Genomic DNA, 27,571 nt, shown 5'->3' with positions numbered 1-27,571 from the left:
GAAATAGGCGGACGTGAATTGGCGAAAAAGGGTGCAATGTTTTTCGACGTCAAACGCACTCACAGAGAATGCTTCCGAGCTGATACATTTCCTAACGGACTGCCACGAGCCTATCACTTTGTATTCAAACCACTTCTGGACGAAATACTTGACGGTAGGATCGAGTGTTAAAAGCCCAAACTACTTACAATAGCCCAGTGGCTGTGACAGTTTTTAAAATCAGCTGTTACTTTTAAAATGGGCAGCTAGCCATTTAAATATGCATTGTGTGTCGCTTCATTGGACAGCACACTTTCTAAAAAACAGCTGCTTTCGCAAAACTGCTACTGCGCTATTGTATTTTGGGCTAAAGTCTCACACTGTTGGCTCTGGGGTTAGGCTTTCAATGCTTCCTCCTTTCACAAAAAAAAAAACATGTTGCGCAACTCTATAACAAATTTCGCCTAAATCAGTTTTTTTGTGCTCAAGCACTAAAAAGAAAGCTTTGGATTTTGCATGTAATTGTCGTGCTTACCGTTAATTATCGCGTTAAAAAGTTCTCTCAACATTCTATCTTTTTACAAATTCTTTCATAGCTGCGACAAGTACCCAACTTCAAAATATTCTGTCAGATCTAGATTTTTTGCTTGAATTAGGCAAGGCTAGAAAGACAACAGAGGAAAATTGCCTTTTAGTCCATATATCCGAAAGTTGGTGCCCTTCTTGCTTCATTAAACTAACTGAACCGCTATAATATTTGTTAGTGTTATTCCTTTGATTATTATTTCTTTTTCACTGGCTATGTAACTATAATGTAAAATATAATTTGAAAATAAACAAGATAGTCGCTTTCACGAGCAATTTAAATGGAAAATGATTTATTTTTTTTCTGTAATTTTTCATATAATATTCAAAAATTAAAATTATTTACTGGCTTTCGTGAAATTTGTTGTAAAATAATTAAGAAAACGATTGTTCAAATCATGGAAATTTTTTCTTCAAAATCATTTAATAAATTAATTCATCCTCCGTGAAAGGAATAAGTTACAATTTTGCTCGCGGCGCTAAAACAGGAGCAATGGTTTATTTATTAGGTTTTTACAACGATTTTTTATTGTAATTTTTAAATTGTATTTAAAAAAGAAAAAAAATACCTCATTTATTTTTTATGGTATTTGAATCCAACTTTCAGTAAAAACGTGCATGTAAATTTAATGCAGAATTCTTTAGTGGAAACTAAACAAGTGGAGGAAACTAAACAAGTGGAGGCTAAACAAGCAAAAAAATAAAGCTAAATCAAAATTTTAGTTATGGCTACGAAAAATAGCTAACTCAACAAATCGAATATTTTTGGCCGTTATTATGACTTCATAACAGACGCATTCTTGAAAGGAACAACTTATTTCGTTCATTTATAAATGCTCTAAATCCTCTTTTTAAAATATGTTTGATTTTTAGAATCGCATGAAAAATAATAAAGCTGTTAATAGATAAGAGCATGAAGTACGGAAATAACGGCTAAAAAAATTGACGGATTGGGAACTGTCAGAAATATAGTTTCATGTTGTACTAGGCCCTTCCTAAATCCCCTACTAAGTAGAGTGTGAATACTTCTAATATTGAAATATTATAGACAAAATATTTTGTGCTTACGGGATATCTGTAACAAACAATTTTCCAACAGGGCTACTCAAGATACGAGTCGTTCTCCGTGAAAACGTTTATACATACATACCGATTTTTTAATAAAAGTTCAATTATATATAGTTAGCAATAAAAATTCTAATTGCCTTAGTATAAAGATCAATCACTGGCTCATCATTATTATCAAAGTGAAACAATTTATGACTACATGCATATAAATAATACATAACAATAATTTGCGTAGTAAACTTTACAAGATTTCAAAGATTTCATCGTAGGGTGTGGTGTTGAATATTTTCGTTGCACCCTCTTTCATTTGCTTGCCAATTGCATCATACCAAGGTCTCTTCATTTCATTATAAATTTCTTTCCAATTTTCATTTAGAAAGCTGTTTAGATTTTCCCCCAACGCCTTATCGCCATTGAAAAGATTTTCGAAATGCATTGCCAATCGTTTCGGCTTACATTCAACGCGTAAATCTTTTATATTCAAATAAGTTTTACCATCTTCGATGCGCGAGGTGGCATCTATAATCATTTTCATTAGTGGTTCAACTGAAAAATTGGTAGAAACAAATAGAAAGAAAAGTCGTACACCCATGAGCAATAAATTTTGTAAGTGAACTTACCCAACGTGATATTACTCTTGCCTTGACCTTTTATGGGCAAAATCAGCACTTTGCCATCAATTTCATAATCGGATATCATTGAGATGTAGGGCGCGTGCAAAAGCAATTCATGGCGACCATCTGGGGTTTTGCCGAATCCCCTGCAGCATAAAAAATACATATGTAAGTAGGTATGCACATATATTTTGATTAAAATTTAAGTAGTTATTATTTTTTCAACAAGTACAAATTTCATACTCACTTAACCTTCCTCGCTCTAATGTTTTTAGTGCCATATACTACGGGATTCTTTAATGCTAAATAAATTGCCACCGGATTCGCCGGATCCTGTTTAATAATAATGTCTTCCATTTTGAATGGTTCCGTTTGGCTCAGACCGAAACTTTCGTCTCCTTGATTTTTTTCGCCGAACACAGTATTTATATTTTTTATAATACACTTGCTATCACCGGCTACGCATCGCTTAAGATCGCTAGCTGTAAGAAATGTGTAAGGGAATTAGTTTTGTGTTAGAATCAGCTTTAATACGGGATTTGAAAAATGCTTGTTTTCCGTCAGGCTTGAAGCCGAAGGGAGCCATGTGCGACTGTGGAAGACTCTTTGGTCAGACTAGGATTGTGAACCTATAGGTCAGTAGAGTAGCTATGTATATCGGATAATTGGCCGTTCGATTATCTGGTGTCCAAAAACTAAACAAAAAAACTGTAAAATAACGTTTTTTTATAGTGCAAAGGTTTGTTTAACCAAGGTCCTAAAGTCGACTTTCGAATGGATTTCACTCCACAATCTTGTTCAAACAGCAGCAACTTGGAGAGAGGGCTTGCAAATGCAAAAACCTGGCGGTAGTCTTCATAATAACAACTAACATACAGGTTTTTGGTTAAAATGCTAGGATAGGAATGACACGGGTTTTCTGACTCTATGCTAAAAAAATCTGCTCTTGCAGGAAATTCCAGATCCAAATTTTAGACTGGACGTGCTGGTCAAACGCATTTCCTCACTTTGATCCCAAATATGTACATAAATACATAGATTGGCCAAGGATAGAGGACAGAACAGGTGCCGACTTTACGAACCCGGCATTAGAATTTCTAATGCAAATGGCAGATGACCAACAACTTTTTTAAATCGAGGTATCAGAAGTAACCTTGGAAAAATCAAAATCATCTTTATAGCTTCAACACTTAGCAGCGCGAAAACATTGCAATAAAGTTTAGCGTAGCAGACCACTGCGTGATCGATGTCACTGACGATCTAATGAAGGACTCAACCTTGTTGGGCCAGAAACACTTTGCAGACTCAGTTGGTTTTCTTTGAGACTTCTTCGAGCAACTGAAAGGGTAAACTCACAGCGCCGTAAGTACTGGGGAGCAGTAGGCTCTTTTATACAGGTCACACTCTTTGGATATCCTTTTGGCAGACAGAATGTACATATGCACATATATAGATCTTTTGAATAGATCCAATATCTGGTTGCCAACTGAGTATCTAACATGACTTAACAGTTATCTATCAAGCATGTCTTGAAGGAAAAAATTGAAAGACAGTAAAGTAAGACAAAAAAAAGCTTCCTTGCCAACTTTCATGGTTTAAAGCTCTTTTGACAGAAAGCACTAGAGCTTGTTCTAAATAAAGATATATGTTTATCATATTACTCACACTGCTAAAACATTCGCAATGGTTGCGATTTTTTTTTTAATTTTTTTAAAACATATTTATGTATTTAATTTTCTTTTAACTTTTATAATTTATTGCTTTAATTAAAAAGAAAAAATATATATTTTTAGTTTCATTAAATTTCTAGAAACATATTTTCTTTTAATATATTTTTTTTATTTAATATTCTTTTCATTTTGAGATTCCATTTCTTTAAATCTTTTCAATTACATTTAAATTTTAAAACTTTATTTATTTTTTAAAATTTAATTTGTTTTATCGTTTATTTTATTATTTATTTTTCTTTTAGGGTTTTCTTTACTTTTAAAATTTTGTAAAAAAAAATGTTTTTTAAATTTTATTTATTTTATAGTCTCTTCAATTTTTAAAAAGAAATATGTAAATTTTTTTAATTTCATTTAATTTTTAAAAACTTACTTGAGTTTTACATATTGTTAAAAGACAAACCGAATAAATCCAGCTCTGGTGGACTTTGTTCGTATTCTCGCAAATCTGAGAATGATTAATTCCTAGATGAGGGTGGGTCTCATATCGTAAGATACATATGCGACAAGGCGTGCATCCCTGATTCTAAAGTAATTTTACAAGGCAATTTCAACACATTTTTGGTGACACCTGCATTCGACAATAAAATAACATTTTTAGACTACTAGTTCTTCCAAATGCTTTTTTCACAAAAGTGTAATGATTTTTCAGAACTTTAATTTACTAGTATGTTAAGATGGTAAGAGATTTGGTGGGTACGCACTACAGCGGGGTACTTGAGATCAATGAACTGTGGTACAAAAATATCTTCACCTAGGGACAAGAACATCGATATATCATACTCTAAGATCCCACTGTAAATGCTGAAGATATGACGAAAAATGTCTGGCCAAAATGAAATTATTATTCCGAAGGAAGTATGGCGTAATTTGATTACCTGTTATAGAGTAGTGAACACCCTTCTTATGCGCTTATGGGCGGGGCAAAGGCCTTCAGCGTCTACATATGAAACTCTTCTAATAGCCTCCCTCTTCTCGGATCACTGATCATCGTTAGAGAGGATGGATTTGTAGATAAATCTGGTAAAAGTTCGACAAGAAAAGTTTCGGCTCACACATTCGTCTAGAATGGAATTATAACTGACCACTGGTCAATGAGAAGGCAATATAGTAGAATATGTAGACCTGCCGGCCAATGAATTCTGCCGTATGTCAGCATCCGTGATCAAATAATTACTGGTTTCGAATGGAATGAAATTAAATGACAGCTATTTTCTATCCAATCCAATTAAAATGCTGGCCTGTTATCGAGCACTGTAAAAATGAATTTTCAATTTAAATTTCATTCATTCACGGGTGGTTTGGTTCGGCTCCAAGTTTTGAATCAATTAAAGTATCAATTTTGATTGATAATTTACATACCTTACACAAAGTATGTAATTGCATGGATAAATTCTCATTAGCGTTAAATTGATTGTTTTTTACACATTCTTCAATTGCTTTTTACTAGGGTGAATAAATTTTAAGGCGTTTTCTTTTCTCTAAAAGATATTGCCTTCTCAATGCCCTTTCCTTAGTATTTGTGCGTAGAGGACAATGAAAAGGCAATATTATTCGGTTGAAGAGAAAACGCGATTAGTCTATCTTCTAAATTAACAAAATATGGTTGGCGGTTTGGTATACTATTTACCAGAGTTGTGAAAAATGCACAGCATTTTAATGTTAATGTAAAAAAATAATGCATTATGTTTAGGGAGTTTAATGCTAATAAAAAATTTTGATGCATTAATTTTGAAAATGTAATGCTTAATAAAATTTTAATGCATTTATTCTGGGACAAATAATGCTAGTGAATATTTTTTTTGCAGTAACATTAATGTTTGCAAATTAATGTTAATGCAATAATTAATATTTATATATATTAATATTTAATTTAATTTGTGGTCCAGTGCAATTATATGCGATTAAACAACCACTACTCAGATTGAAGACCTCACCATGTATCTACGTAGAAGAAACATTGGGACGTATTTATGCATAAAAACTAAGCAATTGCTTTTTCTTAAAATTGCATACCTTTCACTTAAATTTATTTGAACAAATCGAGTAAAGAGTCTAAAATTTTAAGAAAAAGCATTTGCTTAGTTTTTAGGCATACGACCAATTATCAATTAANGCCTTTCACTTAAATTTATTTGAACAAATCGAGTAAAGAGTCTAAAATTTGAAGAAAAAGCATTTGCTTAGTTTTTAGGCATACGACCAATTATCAATTAAACTGCTTTGTATTTAAGTATGTATAAGTATGTTATTAATTGCGTGGTTCCCTTCTAACACGCAACGAATTACAATATTAGATATGTATATAAAATATCCCGAGAACAAACTTAATGGTTTCTATTAATGCAAAGGGGTAAAACGATTATTTATTTTAATGCATTAAAATTTTCCATTAGCATTAGTTTTGGATAATTTAATAAAAAAAGAATTGCATTAACATTATTGTTCAAGAATGCATTAAAATGTTATTAATCATTAAATTTTCAAAATGCATTAATTTTTACATTAACATAGTTGCCTTAATTTAACATTAATGCATTAAAAACTTAATGCATTTTTAACAACTCTACTATTTACTTACTTACAGTCATCAACAAAATAACTATTTTTCTTCTATTATTAATTTTCAACATTTCTTTTATAAAGATATACTACCTTAAATATTATACGAGTATGCTTATTAAAAACCATATAATTCTGCATTTGAAACTTTATACAGAGAAAGATTTTGTCAAAATTTTTAAACGTTTCGAGCAATGTGACAGCCTACCCAAAAAAAAAGTTAAAACTGCTCAAAATAGGTTTTAATAGTTATCAAAAACTATCCGATTTTTCAGTTCGCGTACATAAAAATCCAGCAAATTAGGGGAAATTGAGAGACCAAATTGATATTTCATTCTGATGAAAAACTGCCGGTTTCTGCTGGAAAAATTTTTGCCAGCAGCAAGATAAACAGCTGATCAAAGTCACCTGTTATCAATTTATGAAAATATGGAAATTTATTTTAGATTTAGATTTAGATTTATTATTATGATTTTTAAGTTTGAAGTAACTTAATACAACTGCAAATGCATCGGAAGAAAGCAAATACTCATTTACTCATGTTTGATTAGCAAATTGCTTTAGGAAAACTTTTAATTTATATTCTTGTCATGTTTTCTGTTTTATGCTTTTGTATGTAAACAAAATTTCGATCAGCTGTACTAAAACCCTGCAAGTATTTGCCAGTTTTGCGTTCGCGTACTTTTGCTAACATTTCTCTCTTTGAGAGAGAACAGATAAAAATTCATTAGAATTTTGCTGCTGAGAGTTTTCTGCTGGAAGAATACACGAATACACCTAATATCGCTCTCCTATTTTGACGTAGAATACGTCTTACGTTTCGATCAGTGATCGGAGGACTTCTACCACATTGTGATAGATCTGCCGCTTTTTGGAGCATCTACCACACAAGGTCTGAAATCTACCACCTATTCGCGTTTTTGAGTAGTTTTATTTTTTTTATTTTTGCGCTCGACATAATTTTCTTAATTTCAAGAGCAAAAATTGTTCAACACTAAACACTATATGGTTACGAGAATGATATAATACAAGATTCCGCATTTCCAGCAGCGATGAAGTTCCTCAAGTAAAAGTAATGCCGAATGGGAGGATAAAATAAACTGTGAAATAGTACATTTTCTCAATAATAAATTTTTCAACAGAAATGTGGTTTTATTGTCTTAAATTGCAAAATATATGATTTATAAAAAGAATTAATAGCGAAATTGTTAAAAAACTGCCATTTGTGTGAAAGTATTAGCAAATTTCAGTTCATCTAAAATTTCTAAGGCGTTGTTTACTTTTACTTGAGAATTGTCTAAATCGGCAAATCCCTACATAGGTTCTTTGGGGTAATTGAAATATTATCGTGTGTAATAATAAAAATGGGCAAAATCGGACAATGCCACGCCTACCTTCCATATAACGGTAGTTTTCAGAAATACGAAAACTGCCATATTTTAATAACTACTGAAGATTATTCCCTCAAAATTCATATTTACAATAATTTTTAATATTATAAATTTTAGAAAAATGGGCGTAGCCACGCCCACTTATGAATACATGTGCATATCTTGGTAACCGCTCCACCAATTTCTCCCAAACTTGGCACAATTGTTGACCTTGGTACGACATACCAAATGGCTGAAAATACATTGGACAATAACCATGCCCACATCCCATATAACGGTAATTTAGAGAAATACGAAATCTTCGAAAAATCAGTAATTACTATAAAGCTAGTTTATTCAAAAGTGATGTTTGCAATAATTCTTTAGCAAAAATACGGTTATGATAAAATTTTTGAAAATGGGCGTGGCACCGCCCACTTATGATCACATATGTGTATCTCGGTAATCGTTTGATCAATTTGTATAAATCAAAACGTTAAAAATTATTGAAATCGGTCTAAAATTACGCCCACTTTTCACATAACGGTAAATTTCAGAGATGCTTCAATATTTCGAAATTTACTTAAAATTGATACTAACAAAAATCCCTCGAAAAGAAGTAGGATTATTATGGAATTTCGGGAAATGGGCGATGGGATCGAAGATGTTTGAAACAGTGGTAAAACCACCCCTGTAGCGGTAGTTTTCGGTAAGGTGAAAAAAACTATATTTATTCAATGTTCGGTTCCGCCCGAACTTTTTACTTGTTATATATGTAGTAATAGATTTAGTTGACGACTGTATATGTATACAGTGAATTGGACTTTTTTGGAAGGGAATGCTGAATTTGCTGCTTTTTCCACATAACTTTTGGATGACAATAACTAGTAACTGATTACCCTAGCAATAAGGTCGGGGTGAAATGGAATACATCCGATGTTCTGGGTATGCAGTTAAAGTTGCATGGCTGTAATCAATCCCGACACTTGCGTCCTCGTTCCGGAACCTCGGGCAACGTGAGAAACCCATATGCGAGATGCGGTAACTAACATGTAAAAAAAACCAGAGCCAAGCCGCGCGTAACTATTCAGATGGTCATAAGTAGGGCTCGGAATCTCATATACAAATTTAAGAGTACCGTTAATTTCTTCATGACGCAATGATCGAAACTAAACGAAAATTGTAAGGGACCAACCTTAAGGTGCCACCACTCCGATAAAAAATTATCGAAAATGGTTTACGTGGTGCCAAGTTGACATTACGGCTTTACTGTTCATTTGAATTTGTTGTCATTTTGGTTTTTAAGTGAACACATGTACTTACCTACATAGGTACATATATGGCAAATTCATTTGCTTTTAAGCTTTTGTTTGTTTATAATATATGAATATGTGAAATTCGTATGTACATAGAACCTATATGAGCTGGGAACAATTTTACTACTTCACTCCTAAAAATATGCAAGAAAAGGTGACTACGTAAGTTCATATTGCTTAGCTCAGGGACTGACAATCTTTTGCGAGCGGAAATTTTTAAAGTGAGAAAGTGAAAAAGATACTAACTCTGTTTACACGAGGCGATTTTTTGTTGAAACCGAAATTATTGGTTGTATACGATGTATGTTTGTATGTATGGATATTTTGATTTAAAAAACGGTTGGTAATTGTTCGTAATTGTCTTTTTCTAAGTAAAATGGAAACGGCAACAACTTCTAAATCTAATTATGCCCCTTTTTAGACTTGATAGTGTGATTGTTATAAACTTTGTACAATATACGATATATTTTTAGGTAAGCTTATTCTAAAGTATATTGTATTTTGTTATTATTACGCCACAATAATAATAAGAGACTAGCGATGGGAAAATTGTATTTACTAATACTAAATACTAAGTACAAAAGTATTTTGGTATTTATGTTGTAGTATTGGGCCGAATTAATAAAAACAAAGCAATTGCTTTTTTTAAAATTGCATACCTTTTACTTCAATTTTGTTTGAATGAATCGAGTAAAGTGTTAGAAATTTTAAGAAAAAGCAATTGCTAATTTTTTATTCATACGGCCCATTATTTACTTAAGTATTTTGGTTGTTACTTAATACCGAGTATGATAGTACATGTTTACTTATTGAAGTGAAACTTCTTTAGCGGCGGTTGGTTGGGTGGGAGTAAATTGGCAAATTCAGCGGAAATTGCACACGGAAATGGTGCAACGGAAATAATGCAACGGAAATGGTGCAACGGAAATGGAGCAACGGAAATGGTTGGGCTGAAACAAGTACTTCTTGTGTGTATGCAACGGACATGATGCAACGGAAATGGTGCAATGGAAATGGTTGGGCCTGACACAGGTACTTCTTGTGTGTATGCATATGGTATTTATTTAACAAAAACTTGCTAATAAAAGGTTAGAGGATAACACTTAGAACTAACAATACAAGAATGAAAGTAAAGGTGAGTACGTACATAGATAAAGAAAATTATAAAGGTAAAAATAAAAACAAAAACAAAGATGTGTAAAGATAAAGGTGAAAAGGAAGACCAAGGTAAATATAAACACTTTACTTATATATATAAGGCAAAGGTGAATAGGAATATGTTGATGAAGAAAATGATAAACATAAAAGTAAAAACAAAGATGAGGATAACGATAGCGATAAAAGTGAAGATGAAGATAGGGGAAGAAAGATTAAAATAAAGGTAATTAAAGAGGAAAGGATATAGAGAGAGACACAGAGACTCAATCTGGGAACTATTTTGGGATTTTAGAGATTCTCGAGACTTATCGATTAAATAATCGATATTTTTATCGCCTTTGTTACCGATGTTTATCGATTTTGTTATCGATATTTATCTATTTTGTTATCGATTTTGTAATCGATATTTATCGATTTTGCTATCGATTTTGTTATCGATATTTATCGACTTTGTTAGCGATATTTATCGATTTTGGTTTCGATTTGGTTATCGATATTTATCGATTTTGGTATCGATATAAATCGATTTTGTTATCGATATTTATCGATTTTGTTATCGATATTTATCAGATTTATTATCGAGATTTATCGATTTTGTTATCGATATTTATCGATTTTATTATCGATATTTATCGATTTTGTTATCGATATTTATCGATTTAAATTTTTGTTATCGATACTTATCTATTTTGTTATCGATTTTGTTATCGATATTTATCGATTTCTAATCGATTTAGCTACTAATGGTGTTATCGGTGTTGCTATTAAAATTTGTATCGAATTTGTCATCGATTTTGTTATCGATATTTATCGATTTTGTTATCGATATTTATCGATTTAAATTTTTGTTATCGATACTTATCTATTTTGTTATCGATTTTGTTATCGATATTTATCGATTTCTAATCGATTTAGCTACTAATGGTGTTATCGGTGTTGCTATTAAAATTTGTATCGAATTTGTCATCGATTTTGTTATCGATATTTTGATGGACGTTATATCAATAGCGTATGAAGATAAAAATGAAGATAATGGAAAAACAGAATAACATGAATGTTATTAAAACGAACAGTGGTAGAGGTAGGATGGTAGAGGTAGGTAGGAAGAATTGATAGAAAAAAAGCAAAAAAATATAACCTTAAGCAAAAGAAGATGTCTGTATGTATAGATAGATAAGTAACGTAAGTTTCACTTCTACAGTGTGGCCCAGGCGCACTTACTTTTTTCACAACACTAAACACTAAGTATAAAAGTATTAGTTAGATTCTCCTTACGAAGCACCGCGTACAAAAGAACTTAGAGGCTTTGGCTTAACTAAATGATGAATACAAAGGTGTTTAGTATTTATTGCTTTACCAATTACAGATTCAAAAGTACTTATGTATTGTTACTAAAGCAGGGCTGTATATGCAGTGAACGGCACCCCACAGGGAGGAGTGCTATCAACAGGGAACGGATTCTTAGGGCCTAAAAACCTATAAAAAAGGCAAAATAAAATAACGAAATAGGCAGGAAAAGGCAAAATAAAATAGAAAAGTAGACAGGAAAAGGCACTAGAAATCGCAAAAAAAGCCAAAATAGTCAAAATATACATTTATTTTAGAAATGTTTATTTTACAAGTAAAAAGAGACAAATCATGAACTAAATAATTTCATTATGTGATAAATTTGTACTTTAAATATTTGACTATTTTCCCTTTTCTAGTTTTTAACTCACAAAACTTTGATCGCTATAGTTGTAGTAACACTGAGTTGCATTTTAAAGTTTTCTGGTAGCAATTTTATTCGATTTTCGTGAAGAAAAGCCTTGAATGAAGGTAATAAATATGCGCTGACGTGAGTTGATACAAGTGGCGCCCAATTTAAATATGGAACGCTTAAAACATTCATATTATAAGGAATAAGAGATTTTTCCTTGCCCTTTACAATTGAAAGTTAGAAAAGGCAAAAAGAGGCAACATCAAACGTGTATATATGGAATCTGGGAAAGCTAAATCAGTCGAATGTACTCTATCTCTTTAGCAGAAAAAGGCAATTTTCATTAAATCCGTTCCCTGACTACCACCGTTACTATGCCTCATAGTATTGAACAAACTACTGGTAAGGCTAGACTCTCAGAGAATCAAGGCGGTGGCTTACGCCGATGATGTAGCGATACTGGTATCAGGTCAGTTTGAAATTATGCAAAGGGCTCTAAAGACTATAAACTGTTCTCTTAGTGTAAAATCTGAGAAAACTGACCTTATGCTTTTCACAAATAAAACAAAATCACATAATTTTACTAAATCAAGGCTCAGAGAAACGGAACTGGATCTGTCAAACAAGGTGAAATTCCTTGGAGTTATTTTGGATCACAAACTTAACTGACAACCAAACATTCGAGAGCGTGCAAGGAAGGCCACGGTGTCTCTCAATGTGGCCAAGAGAATTTTGGGCAACAGATGGGATTTGAAACCAAGAATTATGCGCTGGATGTCCACAGCTATTGTCCGACCTTTAATCTTTTACAGGGCGCTGGTCTAGTGGCTAACCGTAAATTTACGCAGTTAAAAGGCTTAGCGGAATTCAAAGGTCAGCAGCCGCTGGCGTAACAGGTACGATGAGATCCTGTCCGAAGGATGTTTTGAACGGCCTTTTTGACCTATTATGCATAGATATCTTTATCTAAAACTCAGCTGCTAACAGCGCCATCAGACTGCGTGCCCTGAGTTTCTGGAAGGAAAGACCGTTCGGGCACGGCTCCATCCTAGACGCACTACCTCTCCCCCTCTCTGAAATCAAAGCGCTGCATACTGTCCAAGACCTCGGTTCACAAACCCCGTACGTAACTCGCAAGGCGCAGTGACTAGAATCAAGGGAAGGTCGAGTTCTTGCATTGCTTAACCGTCTTTACGAATGGGTCAAAGATGGAATGCAGAGTTGGTTTTATCTAACCTAACCTATCCTTTCGTCTACCAGACTATGAAAGTGTTTTCCAACCCGAAACGTTTACTAATTGTAGGAGGTAGTAAGGTACATCAAAGAGAATGTATTCGCGGGGACGCATGTGAATATCTTCTCGGATAGCCAAGCGGCCATTTACGTACCCTCTTCCACCTCTGTTAGATCTCAATAGTGGATGACTGTAGGAGAGATCTGGCCTATATTTCTGATCAATACGAAATATCTTAATATGGGTCCAGCGACATAGGGACATTGACGGAAACGAGGCAGCTCTGTACACAAACTTCAGCTGCGTCCGCTTGCGTCCCTCTTGTTCATATTCCATAGACTGAACATTACACAGTGACTGGTCGCTATAAGTATTATCTGGGGTAAAAAGTAGTAATCGTCATCCGTTTTTACTTAGATTTGTCTGCAATTTTTTTTTTACGAATAACGAATATAAAAATGATATAAATACTAGCATATTGGCGACCTTTCACGCTGACTATGTTAGGGAAGATACTTATGTATAATAAGAAATACATATGTTAGATATTATCAGGCTTTTATATTGAGTTTTGTATAAGTGGTGAGCGTGGCAGGCGGCCGATTTGGACCATATTTCAGATACAAATTTTTCTGATTAAAACTAAGCTACCAACCGAATTTCAGTAAAATCGGATAACATTTACCATTTGCACCACCAAGAGACAGTTATCCAATCAATGCTGTTTTCAGATTTCTTTATCGACGCTGTCCTTTATGCACTCTCATCTTTAAAATTTCCGTTTTTTTCGGTTCGCCGCATCTTTCTTTTTTCTATATTTGAATTTTTATCTGTACTAATAGAACACATAACTATTCCTTAATATGCAATTGACAATTTGATGCCATAAAGCTTAGGTTTCTAATATTAAATTTGATACACTGTAAAATTTCTTTCAATAACGTGAAGAGCAAATAGTTTGCGAACTGTGGTATCTTGGACTCAAAGGATTTCTTTTAATTTTGTTTATTTTTGTCGGAAATAACACAAGTTTAGGGCCGGCTGTAGTGCAGCCTGGTTAAATGCGATCCAGCTGTGGAGAGACCTCAGATTCGGACACGGAAAGGTCCTTGAAACTCTACCGGATAACCTACGACTAATAGATTATACCCCGCATCTATTCTATTTGGACAGCAATTTCTCCGTAAAAATCCCAGGAGGATAAATTTTTGATTTTTTGACAGTCAACAGTGGAATTTTGACAATAGCATCGGAAATGTAACTAGAGATTTTTGGCGATCAAAATTAGCAATAGCAAATGTTTGAATNAATAGTAACTAGAGATTTTTGGCGATCAAAATTAGCAATAGCAAATGTTTGAATCTGGTTGCAGGCTAAAAGTAAATCTCTAAAATCTAGGGGAATAACGTCAAAAGTAGCCATAGAGTGCAGAAGGATTCTCAACCTACTGGCATCAAAATGCTCCTTGACTGTTGTATGGATCCCCGGACGTAGAGACATTCATGTTGAACGCGTATTCGACGAGATGGTAAGGAGGGGACGGAAATATACGAAGACAATTCTGCTCAAGATTCGGCATACTTCTGGCCTCATGCAAACACAGATTAACGGCTGAACTCACAGATGAGATAAATACGAGGTTTGCTGCGATACTAGCAGGACAATTTAGCCAATAATTTTTGTAAAGCGGTGCACGGCTCCCACTGGGCTGGACCGCTCTTCTCTCAGATTAGTAGACGGGGTAATGACCGGACACATTTTTGCTGTAGCTGCAGAGACGAGGTAAGGGTGGAGATCATCGAAAATTATCTCTACCACTGTCCAGCCCTAGCTAATATGGGACACACCTTCTTAAGCAGATACTTTTTAGATTGTTTAGCCGACGTGAACTCGGTGAACATTCGCAATTGTATGTGCTATATAAAACGAACTGGTTCAAGAAGTAAGGAAGGGAAAGAAACAAATGGTTTTTGCCAGTGGTATCACAACGGGCTTTTCCAGCCAATGAGTGCATCCGTGCTCTGCGCACGACCGAGCCCTCTCTGCCGCCAGTGACTAGACACCCAGTAAATATTGTACAATTTTAAAGTCTGGGCTCGGTTTTGGGGTTCAGCCAGCTCTCATTCTCGGGGAACTCGGCAAGGAATGAAGTATCTTGACAGCAAAGGTGGCGTACTCTCCTGTGGTATTAAAAAGACATTCAAGTCCAAATCTCTGCCTCCAGCAAATTTTCGCCTCACTGCCGACTGTATAATACCAGGACCCATTTATTTTAAGACTACAGGTGTCTTAAGGGTCTACTCCTGGATAAAAATATTAAGTTATGGAAGGTTTAGCAGAGCATCCAGAGAAGCCTTATATATTCTAGGCAAAACACACTGTGATCGTTCCTTGAAGTTTGGCAGGAAGATTTTCCACGTTCTTGTTTGAGAGTCTTTATTGGTTCAACAAAGGTGGGTAGGTACTATGGCCAATGGTAAAGTTCGTTTACCCCCTCTGCATGCTTGTAAGCCATGCAGAGTCCTCAAAATGCTCCGGAAGCAGTGTCCGAGGATGCATCAGACGAGGCCAAGCATACTTTCAAGTGTCATCTAATTAAAACTTAAGAAAGTGCAATTACATGGCAGTTGAGAATTTCATAAATTGCATTTAAGCGCCCGATGTTAGCAGTCACGCCTAAACAGACCCATTTAAATATTTTTAGCTGCCTTTTTTCTGTGTGTAGGATTACACCTAAATTCTTTATTGCGGACGACATCTCTATAAATTATAGACTATAATTACTTATTTAATCGCATCTTCTTCTTCTTGTTCTTGTTGGGTTAGCGTACAGCTCAATCTCACTACACCAAATTTCAATTATATTCAGTGTTATTTCCGCTTTGCTGCAAACAAATGACAGAGATTGGCCTGTGATTAGGTAAACCACATCATCTGCATTGGCCTGGTCGTAGATATTACAGCCGCAAAGTTTGGCTAGGAGTGAATCAATTACCAAGCACCAGAACAAGGGAGAATGCACACGGCCCTGAAGACAGCCCCCATGAATTCCGCACGTCACATAGTGACCGCCTTATGCCTGAATCCTAATTATACACTGCGCGAGCTTTGAATGAATCCAATTTACCACCACAGAATTAACTCCATGCCTTAGAGCCTAGTCGCACATGCTATCGAAGGTGGCATTCCGAAAAGTACCCTCAATGTCTACAAAAATGTCCAAGGCGAATTTTTTCTTAGTGATGCCATTGCTAGTTCTGACAACCACATTTTGCAAGCAAGACGGTCATCATTCTATTGGGCCTGAGATTTTTAGGGCTGGTATAGTCGTCGGTTCCAACTTAAGGGATAAGGGCGACATATAAATAAATAGTATCGTCTAAGCGACACAGCAAACTATTTTTCAAGATCGCCACCAAAAGCTCACCACCTTCTTTGAGTATAATAAGTAGGATACCATCCGGACCGGGCGATTTAAAGCAGCCGAAAGATTCAATAGCTTATCTTATGGTATCTTCACTCGCCACAGTTCTGGCAAAAGACCATTTGGTCGTTTAAAGTACAAAACCGCGTATCGTCATTCTGCAAAACCGCGTAACTGACATTGGCTGCCAAAAATTGGGATTGCTCACACAAGCTCTTGGCTCAATCCTTATCCATTCGTCCTGAAATATATTAGCCAGAAATGCGATTGCTTTATAAAAAAGACAACCGTTTTGAAATATTAGCGTTTTTATGCTCTAGAAAGTAATTTCTACAACTTCATATACGCGGTTTTGCATTTTGCTGATACGCGGTTTTGCTCTTTAAACGACGATTTGTATCTTTAAACATTGGTTCTCTTAGTCCCACATTCTCCCTGTCTATTCCCCTATGTATCCACTAACTGATTGCCGAGGAAATGTGCCTCCAAAGCAGCTGAAATGGTCTCATTTAGTCTCCGTGAAGGAGCAATCAGGGCTCCTGAGTGAACCCAGCTTAGTGTTTGGTATTTTTAAGGACTTTTACCAGCCTAGCTGTTTACTTAAGGTATCAATACCCTGAAGTATCCTTTGAACGCTGACCTTTTCGAAAAACGAATTACGTTCTTGCACTCCCTTTTGGGTGGTAGTGTTCCCAGTCCATCTCAGTATTGGTTTGGAGGGTCCGGTTTAAAAGTTTCCTCGAATCACTTCTCAACTTCTAAAGCTCAAAGGATGATCCATACTATTTTTAATTCAATTTTTTTACCGTATTTTTGAGCAGTTAAATTTTTTATTAATCGCTTAGAAAGCTTTTGGTAGTTTGGTAGCTTTTAGTGCCGACTTAAGGAAACCATTGGTCCGCTTTTATTTCTTCGAGTTCAAGTTGACAGTCGACAAGCCCTTTAAATTGGGAATGATTAATTCAGCAGTTGTTTGCTTGAATTACTTTTTGTTAATTTTTAACTGATTAAATTTTGTTAGTACTTAGATAAATATTTTTACGGGATTCACTTTTTGCATTAAAGTCAACCAATGTATAAATTTAAAAAAAAATGCGCATATGCTATACATTGCAGAATTAGCTAAGCCCTTGCGAACACAACACAGTTAGCAGTTTTTTTTTATATTAAACAATTTCTTTTGACCCTTAATCACGAACTTACAAAGCTTGGCTGTGGCACAGGATATCAAAAAAATAACGAAAATACTTTGCAACACAAAATTTAACTTAGACGAATACATCCTTTCGATAAACAAAAAACAAAATAACAAAAAGACTGTTTGCACACGCAGCCTCCGATTCGACTAAAGATAAATAAATATAGTTTTAATTTGCGTTGGAGTAACTTTTATACTGACAGTGAATCTCTCAGACGCTGCCTTGGCTATAATTGTCGCGTAATCATTGAAATACCATTTGATGCTAATCGTGGCAATTAATTATAAAAAAAAAGAATTTATTTATCGATTGCAGAGTGGGCCGGTCCAAAAACAACAACAAACGTCAACTGTCTACTTGGGTGGTGCTAAACTGCAGTGTGGTATGCAGCGCCGAGTCATACATACTCACGGGCTACAGAGAAAATTGTATTTACATATGTAAATATATACATTCCCATGTCTGTACGTTATTGGAATGCGGGGGTAATGTTTTCCCTAACACACTTAATGCCTTGTCACCGGCCACCTGCCAACGCTGTTGATTAATTGCAATAAATTTAATATTTTTTTATCTTGGAAAATTAATAAACGAATTATAATATTTCTCCAACTAATTTTCTTCTAACACTTTCTAAGGTGACAAGTGCTTACATGCACCGCATTTGTATAAATTTTCATATATAAAGAGAGTTGCCAATTAAAGCCATAAACAACTGACCTTTCGCACTTGCGCAACGCCGCACAGTGGTTCCAAACGCCAATCTAGCCGGAAATAAATCTTATCTCCCGTAATAATATGCCGAACGAAACCAAATTACTTAGGTATTAAGGGGTTTTCGATGGTGCTGATTCCAATCCCTTTATCAGATTTCTAGTGTTCCCATTATTAAAGTTAGAATTAGCGATAATAGAATTAGAGATGATTGAATAAGAAATAAAATATTTTTTCGCCCTAAAAACGATAATTACTAAAAAATTCCTCTTGAGGAAGCACTGTTTCAAGCCTAGTAGAAGTAAGAAGAAAAAAAAAGGCGGTCACTTTAATTCATTTTTCTACGTACATCCCACAAAAAAAACGAGAGTTCATTTTGAAGCAAAAAAAAAAACAACAGACTTCAATGTTATTAACAAATTTTGGAGAACCGTTAATTTCTTCATGACACAATGATCGAAAATAAACAAATTAGTATGGGATCTCAAAAGAGGCACCGATAAAAAAAGGATAATCACAACCCGTTAACGTGGTCCGAAGTTATCCCATAACTGTTATGGCATAACATATGTACATAAAAAAAATATTCACATGAACTGATAACATTCCTCCAGTTTTTGAAGGGGGTTTAAAAATAAACAAGGTCCAAAAGCCATAAAAATGAATGGTAACAAAAATTGATTTAAAAATTAATTAAATTTTCTACAGCTCTGGTTCTGATGAGCTATCATCAATATCGTCTTTATCTTCCTTGCTGCACAAATCGCTTCTTCGTTGATTTTAATTAACGCCAGAGCATCTGGGTGCATTTCTGTTGGCTTTGTTGTTTTGACTTATCGGCTGGTGATCTTCGGGTCTGATGACACAAGTAAATGAATCAGATCAGTTGTGGGGTCGGTCTTTGAAGTATTCAAAAACTTCTTTTCAAACCTTAAAGCCTTGTCCAATTTTGAATTTCAAGTTGAATAAAAATCTAAAGGCAAAAAATATTAATAAAAAAACGTGTGTACTATTTTTAGAATTTTTGTTTGTTTGTCCGTTTGTCTGTTTGAACTTAGTAATCTCCGGATATACTGAATGAATTTTCATGGGGCTTTGACTGGTGACAAGACAGTAACCTCGGACATAACATAGGGCAGTGCTCGCCAAAGTGGTGGTCCGCGGACCGGTGCCGGTCCGTAAGCCATAAGTCGCCGGTCCGCAAAGGGCGTCGCGAAATGGACAACGATTTTTTGATGTTTTATATTACTGTTTAATGAGGCTATATACAACTTGTATAATAAAAACAACTTAAATTTGTTAAACATTCATAAAAAATCGCTAATATCTGCTATCATTAAATGGTAATAGGTCATATATAGACACCCGGCTAATAAAGAAATTCATTTAAACAAATTTTAATACATATGTGAGATGATCGTAAACGAAAAATAATCAATAAAAAAAGGTACCGGTCCCCGACGTAATAGAAAAACTGCAGCCGGTCCGTCACACTCAAAAGTTTGACGAGCACTGACATAGGGTATACAAAAATGCGCTTTGCATATCCCATAGGTGTGAAATTTTTAATCAGCTATAACTTTGAAATCATAATTCATATCACTTTGAAATTTGGTGTGAAGATCTATGGAAAATGCATACAAATGAGTTTCCGGCAGATGGCGCTGGAGTCGAGATATTTAGATAATCCATCTTTATCCTACGACCTGAATTAACGGGTATTATGAGAACTGATTCTGCTAAAAATGGAGCCAAAGCATAGATTGCGCTGGAATCCAGGTATTAAGATACCCCTACGAGTTTACTTTTTAGATGTCTTAATAAAGGATGGTGTTAAGTATACATACAGAGAAGCGCAAAACTGTTTAATCGCTAGATATCCTAGCAACATCAACGCGTCAAGGGTGTATGTAGAAAAAGTTAGACGAAATAGAAAGAGCAAAACTATAATAAAATGCAAATGTGCTGATGAAACTTGGCTGGATCCTTTCAAGATATGTACTTAATCGAGAGAAACTGGTGCGAAGTAGAGTGGAACATAAAAAAGCCAAAGTCGGAATTTTAATGCCGCCACCCCCTAGGATTGTTCTATACTGAAAAAAGTATACCCCTATTTTTTATTTTGAAATCAAAAAATATTTAGGGAGTGCTCAAAGCGCTCAAAGTTTTCCATGTATTTTATATGGGGGAAAAACAACTTTTCGTCCAAATGGTAGAGAATTCTTGAAAATCAATATTTTTCGATCGGAAAACTCTGGTTCTCTTCAGGAGACTTCCAATATTAATAACCAATTGTTTATTTAACAATTTTTTAATACTAAAGATTTTGTATTGGTCCCCCATTGCATCTTCTGTGGGTTTTGGCGGACCTATAATATACAGTTACTATTAAAAATGGTTAAATAATTATTTGGGTATTATTATTGGGAATCTTCTGAAGAGAAACAGTTGTTTTCCCCGTAAATATTTTTTGATTACAATATATAAAAAAAAAATAGGTGTATGTATATATTTTTTTGGCGTTGAAAAATACTAGGGGGTGGCAGCATTAAAATTCCGACTTTACTTTTTCCCATGAATTTTTGGACCGCCCTAGTGCGAAGTCATACCTATGCGTGCCTTTTTTTTGTAGGTTTTTGATGTATAAAATTACGTGAAGTGTAAAGCTTAGTTATTGGCCTCCAGCTTCTGCTAAAAGCGGCCATACAGCAAAGTATTTAATGACTTTTTGAACGAGTAGATTATTAAATTAATTTCCCACCAGAATTGCATTTGGAACCACAGTGCGCCGCAAAAGTTAAACTTTAAAGTGTTTACATATAATCCAGTAAGTACCTGCTGGCGCGTGTAGAAACATTCATATATAAGGAAAAATGGTACTCAGTTACGATTCGTTTTGGTAAGTCTCTTAGCTTAACCCTTAAAATGAATGCATTGCCATATTAGACCTTCTCAGCTAAATATTTTCAAAGCTCATAGAAAGTAATAGATAATGTAGATAATGTCTAATCATAGGCTATTCCCTCTTAGTTGATTGTAGGAAAGCGCAAAAGGTCACCTGGTGTGATACTTGGTGAACTGAGAATGACCTGCTCGCCAACGCAACCAAATCTAGAAGGAGAGAGTTGGTCGGCCTTGTTCCCTCTCCAATTGAAGGAGCTACCATTGAGATCATTCCGAAATTACTCTTTAGGAGTAATACTAGTCACTGACTAGTAGTCAGTAAACTCGAATGGAAGTCTTACATTAAATAAAAGGCCCCAAAACTTTAACATAGTTGCGAAAATTTAAAAATTATGTTAGTCTACTCATTTGCTTTAGAACACAGGATCATGATCTTGAGTCAACATCGATGGTAGTAGGGTCATTCATCATTTTTGTGGTGGAATATGACTACGCGGTGGGAAAAAATTAAAAGTACACTTTAAAAAATTTGTGTTTTAATTTGCGCATATTAAGTTAGGTAACTAGTTTCCTCTCTTAATGAATGCAAATTTACACACCGTGTTAATTAAATTAAACACTGCTTGTTTACTTTTACTTATCATATGTGTGGCGTAGAACAATTTTCAAATTTGTTTTTTGAGTTCTAAACATTTATTGTTCTCAATTTCACAGTTTACACATAAAATGTTTAAAGTTTCCTCTAAAAAATTTTTGTTTAAATTTACGCATATAAAGGGAGGTAACCAGTTTCCTCTCCTAATGAGTGCAAAATTCAACACTGTCTGTTAACTTTTACATACCAAATTTGTCACGTAGAGTAAAATTACACAAAAAGAATTTAAAATGGAGTAAATTTGAGAACTTACAATTTTTTATTTGTAAAAAATATTTTGTTACTTTAAAAATTTTTTTAACTTTAAACATTTCATGTGTATATTTTAAACAACTCATGTTTATAATCAAATCTTGAACATCTTGTGCGTATATTTGCACAGATTCTGGTTGAAGAATAAACGCTTTACAGCAGTAGTTTTACATGCACTTTTTAGAGTGTAGTAGAAGGTATTGGCCAGCCCTTTAACTACTTCCAAACTAGTTCGGTAGTGCACTTCTCGACTAAACTATGGCGGTAAAGAGAACGAGCTTATTTTACTCTAGATGCCAGATCACGCGGGAGTATCCAGTAATGAAATATCTGACCATTTGCGAAGAAAGGGCTCGCACATTCAGAAGCTGGGTGAATATTTTGTTTAGCAACGAGAGGTCTACACAGGAGTTTTACTTTCATTGCTCAGATGAACATGCAGAAAACTTGCCAACCCCATTTGACTTTTCTGCCTCGGAGAGGATAAGACGACGTAACACTTTGTGTGCCACTGTCTCGCCTTAACTGGTTCTCACTATGTCATATTTTGGCGCCAAAATTTGGCGACATATTTTGACACAACTTTATCTCCTTTATCCATACCTTGACCGATGATATTATTAGCAAAAAAGAGATATATAGCCGATTTAGCATCCGGATCCCAACGGATCGATAACCCGATTTTAATCCCATTTACAATGTGTGTTTCACTTATTTGACGACAAATGCCACTAAATTTGACATAATGAAAATCAGCCTTTAGACAAAATGATGTATGAGGATTTTGGCAGCGATGTGCTGAGAGACGTATACCTGAGCTCTTTGACATCTAAAAGTTTGCTCGATTGAGTTTAATGATAACTACGATCCCAATAGGAAGTGCTGTTTATGCCGCAAGTGTCAAATTGTTGATATTTAATCAAAGGAGTTCCCAACGAGAGTTTAGCCAAGTTCGAACATTTGCTTTGCTACCGCCGGGGTTGAGCCAACGTGCCTCCCTTAGGCCTAAGTGTTCTCCATCCGAACCTTAATGCGGAAAACCACCACAATCTAACATATCCTAGGCTACATTGGAAGAAAAAGAAACGAAGCCGTAGTATTGTGGACTTAAGGACTTTTGTTATGCAATTAAGGTTTAGTGTTTTAACGTTTCCTATTTATAGCGGGTTAAATTAGAATGTGCATACATACGGTAATGGAAAAATAAATAGGTGGACGACACTTTAACAATTTTTGCCTTTTTTCTTTTTTATTTTATTTATTTAATTTTTATTATTTGTTTTTAAAAGTATAGCTCATTATCTAATTAAAATCACATAAATTCATATAAATCTGAGAAATTCAACTTTGTGCAAATTTGAATCTAAATTTTCAACATTTCAGTATGCGATTTCTTATCAACTTAAACAATTTATAAAAGCGGAATAAAAAGCTGAAAATTTAGAGGCACAGAATTTTTATTAACCCAAAGTTTAAAATATGAATTTATATGGCTTTTGTTAGATAAAAACTATACTTTTATAAAATAATAACAAGTATCTACTTAATAAATAAACAAAAGAAAAATAGGTAAAATTTGTTAAAATGTCGCGTACTTATTTATTTTCCCACCACTTTATATATGTAACTACATATATATTTAGCATTATTCAAATAAGGAATATCAATCTTGACATATCCATTAGTTCTCACATCAGTTCTGAAACCAATTTAAATATAATTAACTACGTGTTGGTAATCGGTTTATACTTGACAGAAATCTACAACAATAAAGCACGAAATAATCGGAAATTTAAATTTAAGCTGCGATGTAATCACTTTACACTTTCACGCATGATTTGTCTCCGACTGGGAAATGTGCAACAAAAGAGGTGTGCTGGAGTAATTAAGCAAAGTTTTTGTTATACTCGCACGCTTTCTACATACATATGCGTATACTTAAGTGCACATCGTCGCCCGTATGCCAGAAACATGCATGTGTGAAAATGAAAATTTTGAGAAATCAAGTTTGAAAGTTTTTTTTTTACGAAACTTAACTCTAAATTGAAATTGTAAAATATGTAGTTTCCGTGTACGCATGGTATTCTGGGTTTTGGTATAACATAGAACAACCAAAGGTTAATTAAGTAAACCAATTAAAACTCAAAACTGATAAATTTGCACATTCATGCTTTTGGCTTCTGGTGTAACGATATGTTGGTATGTATGCTGAAAAATATTGCATCACGTACCACAGTGGCTTGGCACGGGGAGGGGGCCGAGCGGGTGAGGGTGGATAGATCGCACTTTCGTCAATGAACTACTATTTGTATACCCGAGCGCACTTGTGTACATGGGCAGTGTTACCAACTAATGAAGCACTAAATCAAGGGTATTATTTATAACTTTGTTCACACAGCGGTTGTTTATAGCACCCAAAACGAATCGAGATAGATATAGAAAAATGCATACATAAATGCTCACAATGAAAAGAGAAATCGATTAAGCCATGTAAGATATGTCAAAAAAATTTGGTAAGCAGGTCGCCCTTTATCCAAGGTCGGTTGGTAAAATGGGCAAAATCGGAAAATGGTGTTTTCGAAATATGCAAAACTACAATTTTTCCACAAATGCTGGATCCAAATTGTTGAAAGTTGGTATTCGAAGTAGCATTTTGGCATAAAATAAGACAGTTATGCAATTTTTGGAAAATGAGCGTGGCACCGCCCACTTATGGTGAAATGCTATATTTCTGTAATCCCTTCACCAATCCCCACTAAGAAACCTGTTGACAATTTTTTCAATCGGACAAGAACCACGCGCATCTCCCAAATAACGGTTATTTACAGAAATACGAAAACTGCGATAAAGTAGTAACTATTGAAGCTAATTCACTCAAAATCGATGTATGCAACATCCTCTTAGCAGTAAATGATACTCACAGAAATTTTTGAAAATGGGTGTGGCACTACCCACTTACACGTAGGTAAATATGTTTATTTCGTTAACCGGTTTTTTAAATTTCAATCAAACTCGGTGCACTTAATAAACTTGATACGGAAAAGCAATTCGTTGAAAATCCCTGCAAAAATCGTTGGACCATGTAGTCTATTTGTGGTATATTGGAGTACTTACAAAAGTGTTCCTCTGTCATGCTGTAGCGGACCAACTCGTGTCTCTGCGCCAGCTTATTGTTTGTTATCCGATCACTGCTCGTGTTTTAACGAAACGTGATTGAAGTTGAGCATTTGAAAGCACATTTGCATGTCTGGCTGTAGCTGAACGTGTAGAGATGCTCGCTGTTAGTTCTTAGCTCCCAGCATGTTCGGGTTCGAATGCCGTCAGAGGCAACATGTAATTTTTAATTTTTGTCTTGGTTTTTATTAATTTCGAAAAAGCATTTGAGAAGTGAAGAACAAAAGCGTGTACAAACGAAAAAATATAACAACAATGCCATTGTTAATATGTTGGAGTAGTTTTGTGCTACTCTGATGTAATGCAGGGATGGAGTATATGGTCCTGCCCTAGGACATCGCAATGTTAATTGGACCATATTTTTTAAATGAATTGTGGTTAATTTTGGAGTACTCCTTGGTCCTTAGGGAGTACTCTTTACACGCATGCATGGAGTAGTCGCGATTTTTGCAGGGATTATTCAAATCGGACTAACAGCCTGATTCTCTATCTCGAACGAACAGCCAGACGAACGATTCGTGTCCAAACGAAGACGTCTGAATTCGGAAGTCTCTATCTCGAATGATAATTTTCGTCCATCCCTACGTACTTACGTTATTCTCCCGAAAAGATCGGTCGAAATTGTTTTGTTTACTTTGTGTTTATAAAAGGTCAAAAATACAATATTTTAATAGAATATTTAAAAATCTATCAAGCAATAGCATTTCTTGCAAGTGAACGTTCGGACGAAGACGAATTGGGGATTCAGAGGCGGAGGCTTCGAGACAGTACAAATGTATTGGAATTGCTAGACGCCGAGTAAGTAGGCGTGCATTTCTAGCATTCCAAACAGTTGTAGTGTTAGGTGGAAACGAAATGGGACCCAAGTAAAGTGGTCTGCTCTGGCTTGCACCCACATATCGCACATTTGTATGTGTATATTAACCAATAACATACATATTTTATTTTAGGTTTGTTAAAAACTTTCGAGTCAGCAAAGAAAATTTTCAGTGAAGTGAGCATCCATATGAAAGACCGCAATACTCATTTGCCACCACAACTTAAACTGTCCACTTTTCTACGCTTTCTTGCAACTCGAAGCTATCAAAAGTCGGTGGGTAACGAAAGTGTCTCAGTAATGGGTCAGGCGACAGTTGCAAAAGTAAAGCGGAATGCTTGAACATTTTTAAGGAGCGCATTTGCCACAAATGGGTAAGTATGTGCAGAACCGAGGACAAATAAAACGACGTGAAAGAGCAATTCTTCAACAAATGTGGAATGGAAATGTGTGGGTCCCGCCACGTTAAAACCCCGCCCAATGAAAAGAAAAAAACAGCCTCGGATGAGACCCCCTTTTTCTGATGACGACCACGGCAAACGTATAAAGGACTATGATTTAAGGGTATGCACCTGGAATATCCGGACCCTTAATGGGGAAGGTGCCTCTGCCCGGCTGGTTGATGTCCTCGGGAAGACAAAGGCTGACATCACCGCCATCCAAGAAATGCGATGGACGGGGCAAGGTAAAGTAAGCGTGAAGCCTTGCGACGTCTACTACAGTTGCCACGTAAAGGAGCGCAAATTCGGTGTTGGATTCGTGGTAGGAGAGAGACTCCGTCGCCGAGTACTGGCGTTCACCCCGGTGGACGAACGTCTAGCCACAATCCGCATCAAAGCTAGATTCTACAACATCTCGCTTATCTGCGCTCATGCCCCGACGGAAGAGAAGGATGAGGCGTCCAAGGATCTCTTTTATGAGCGCTTGGAACGTACATATGAGCGCTGCCCCCGACACGATGTCAAAATCGTGCTGGGCGATTTTAATGCCAAGGTGGGCAAGGAAGGGATCTTTGGCGCCACCGTCGGAAAATTCAGCCTCCACGACGAAACGTCCGATAACGGACTGAGGCTGATCGACTTCGCCGGGGCCCGAAATATGGTAATATGTAGTACTAGGT

The 27,571-nt window shown here is 35.3% G+C and overlaps 1 protein-coding gene across 1 annotated transcript; it reads right to left on the bottom strand.

The window, feature by feature from the left end:
- Positions 1-1,744: 1,744 nt before the first annotated feature.
- LOC108361324 (protein takeout-like) lies at positions 1,745-19,055 on the bottom strand. The gene is made up of 4 exons (XM_017613921.1): positions 17,940-19,055; positions 2,494-2,728; positions 2,253-2,392; positions 1,745-2,178 (listed from the first exon to the last, which is right to left on the bottom strand). The coding sequence occupies exons 1-4, from the start codon at positions 18,016-18,018 to the stop codon at positions 1,874-1,876; spliced, it is 759 nt and encodes a 252-aa protein (XP_017469410.1). The 5' UTR covers positions 18,019-19,055; the 3' UTR covers positions 1,745-1,873.
- Positions 19,056-27,571: the final 8,516 nt, after the last annotated feature.

Source organism: Rhagoletis zephyria, unplaced genomic scaffold (assembly GCF_001687245.7).
Source record: "Rhagoletis zephyria isolate East Lansing unplaced genomic scaffold, Rhagoletis_zephyria_1.1 Rzeph_scaffold_00734, whole genome shotgun sequence".
In the NCBI taxonomy this organism is placed as follows: Eukaryota; Metazoa; Arthropoda; class Insecta; order Diptera; family Tephritidae; genus Rhagoletis; species Rhagoletis zephyria.
The sequence above is the reverse complement of the archived record's forward strand: the minus strand, read 5'-3'. Positions and strand labels throughout refer to the sequence as shown.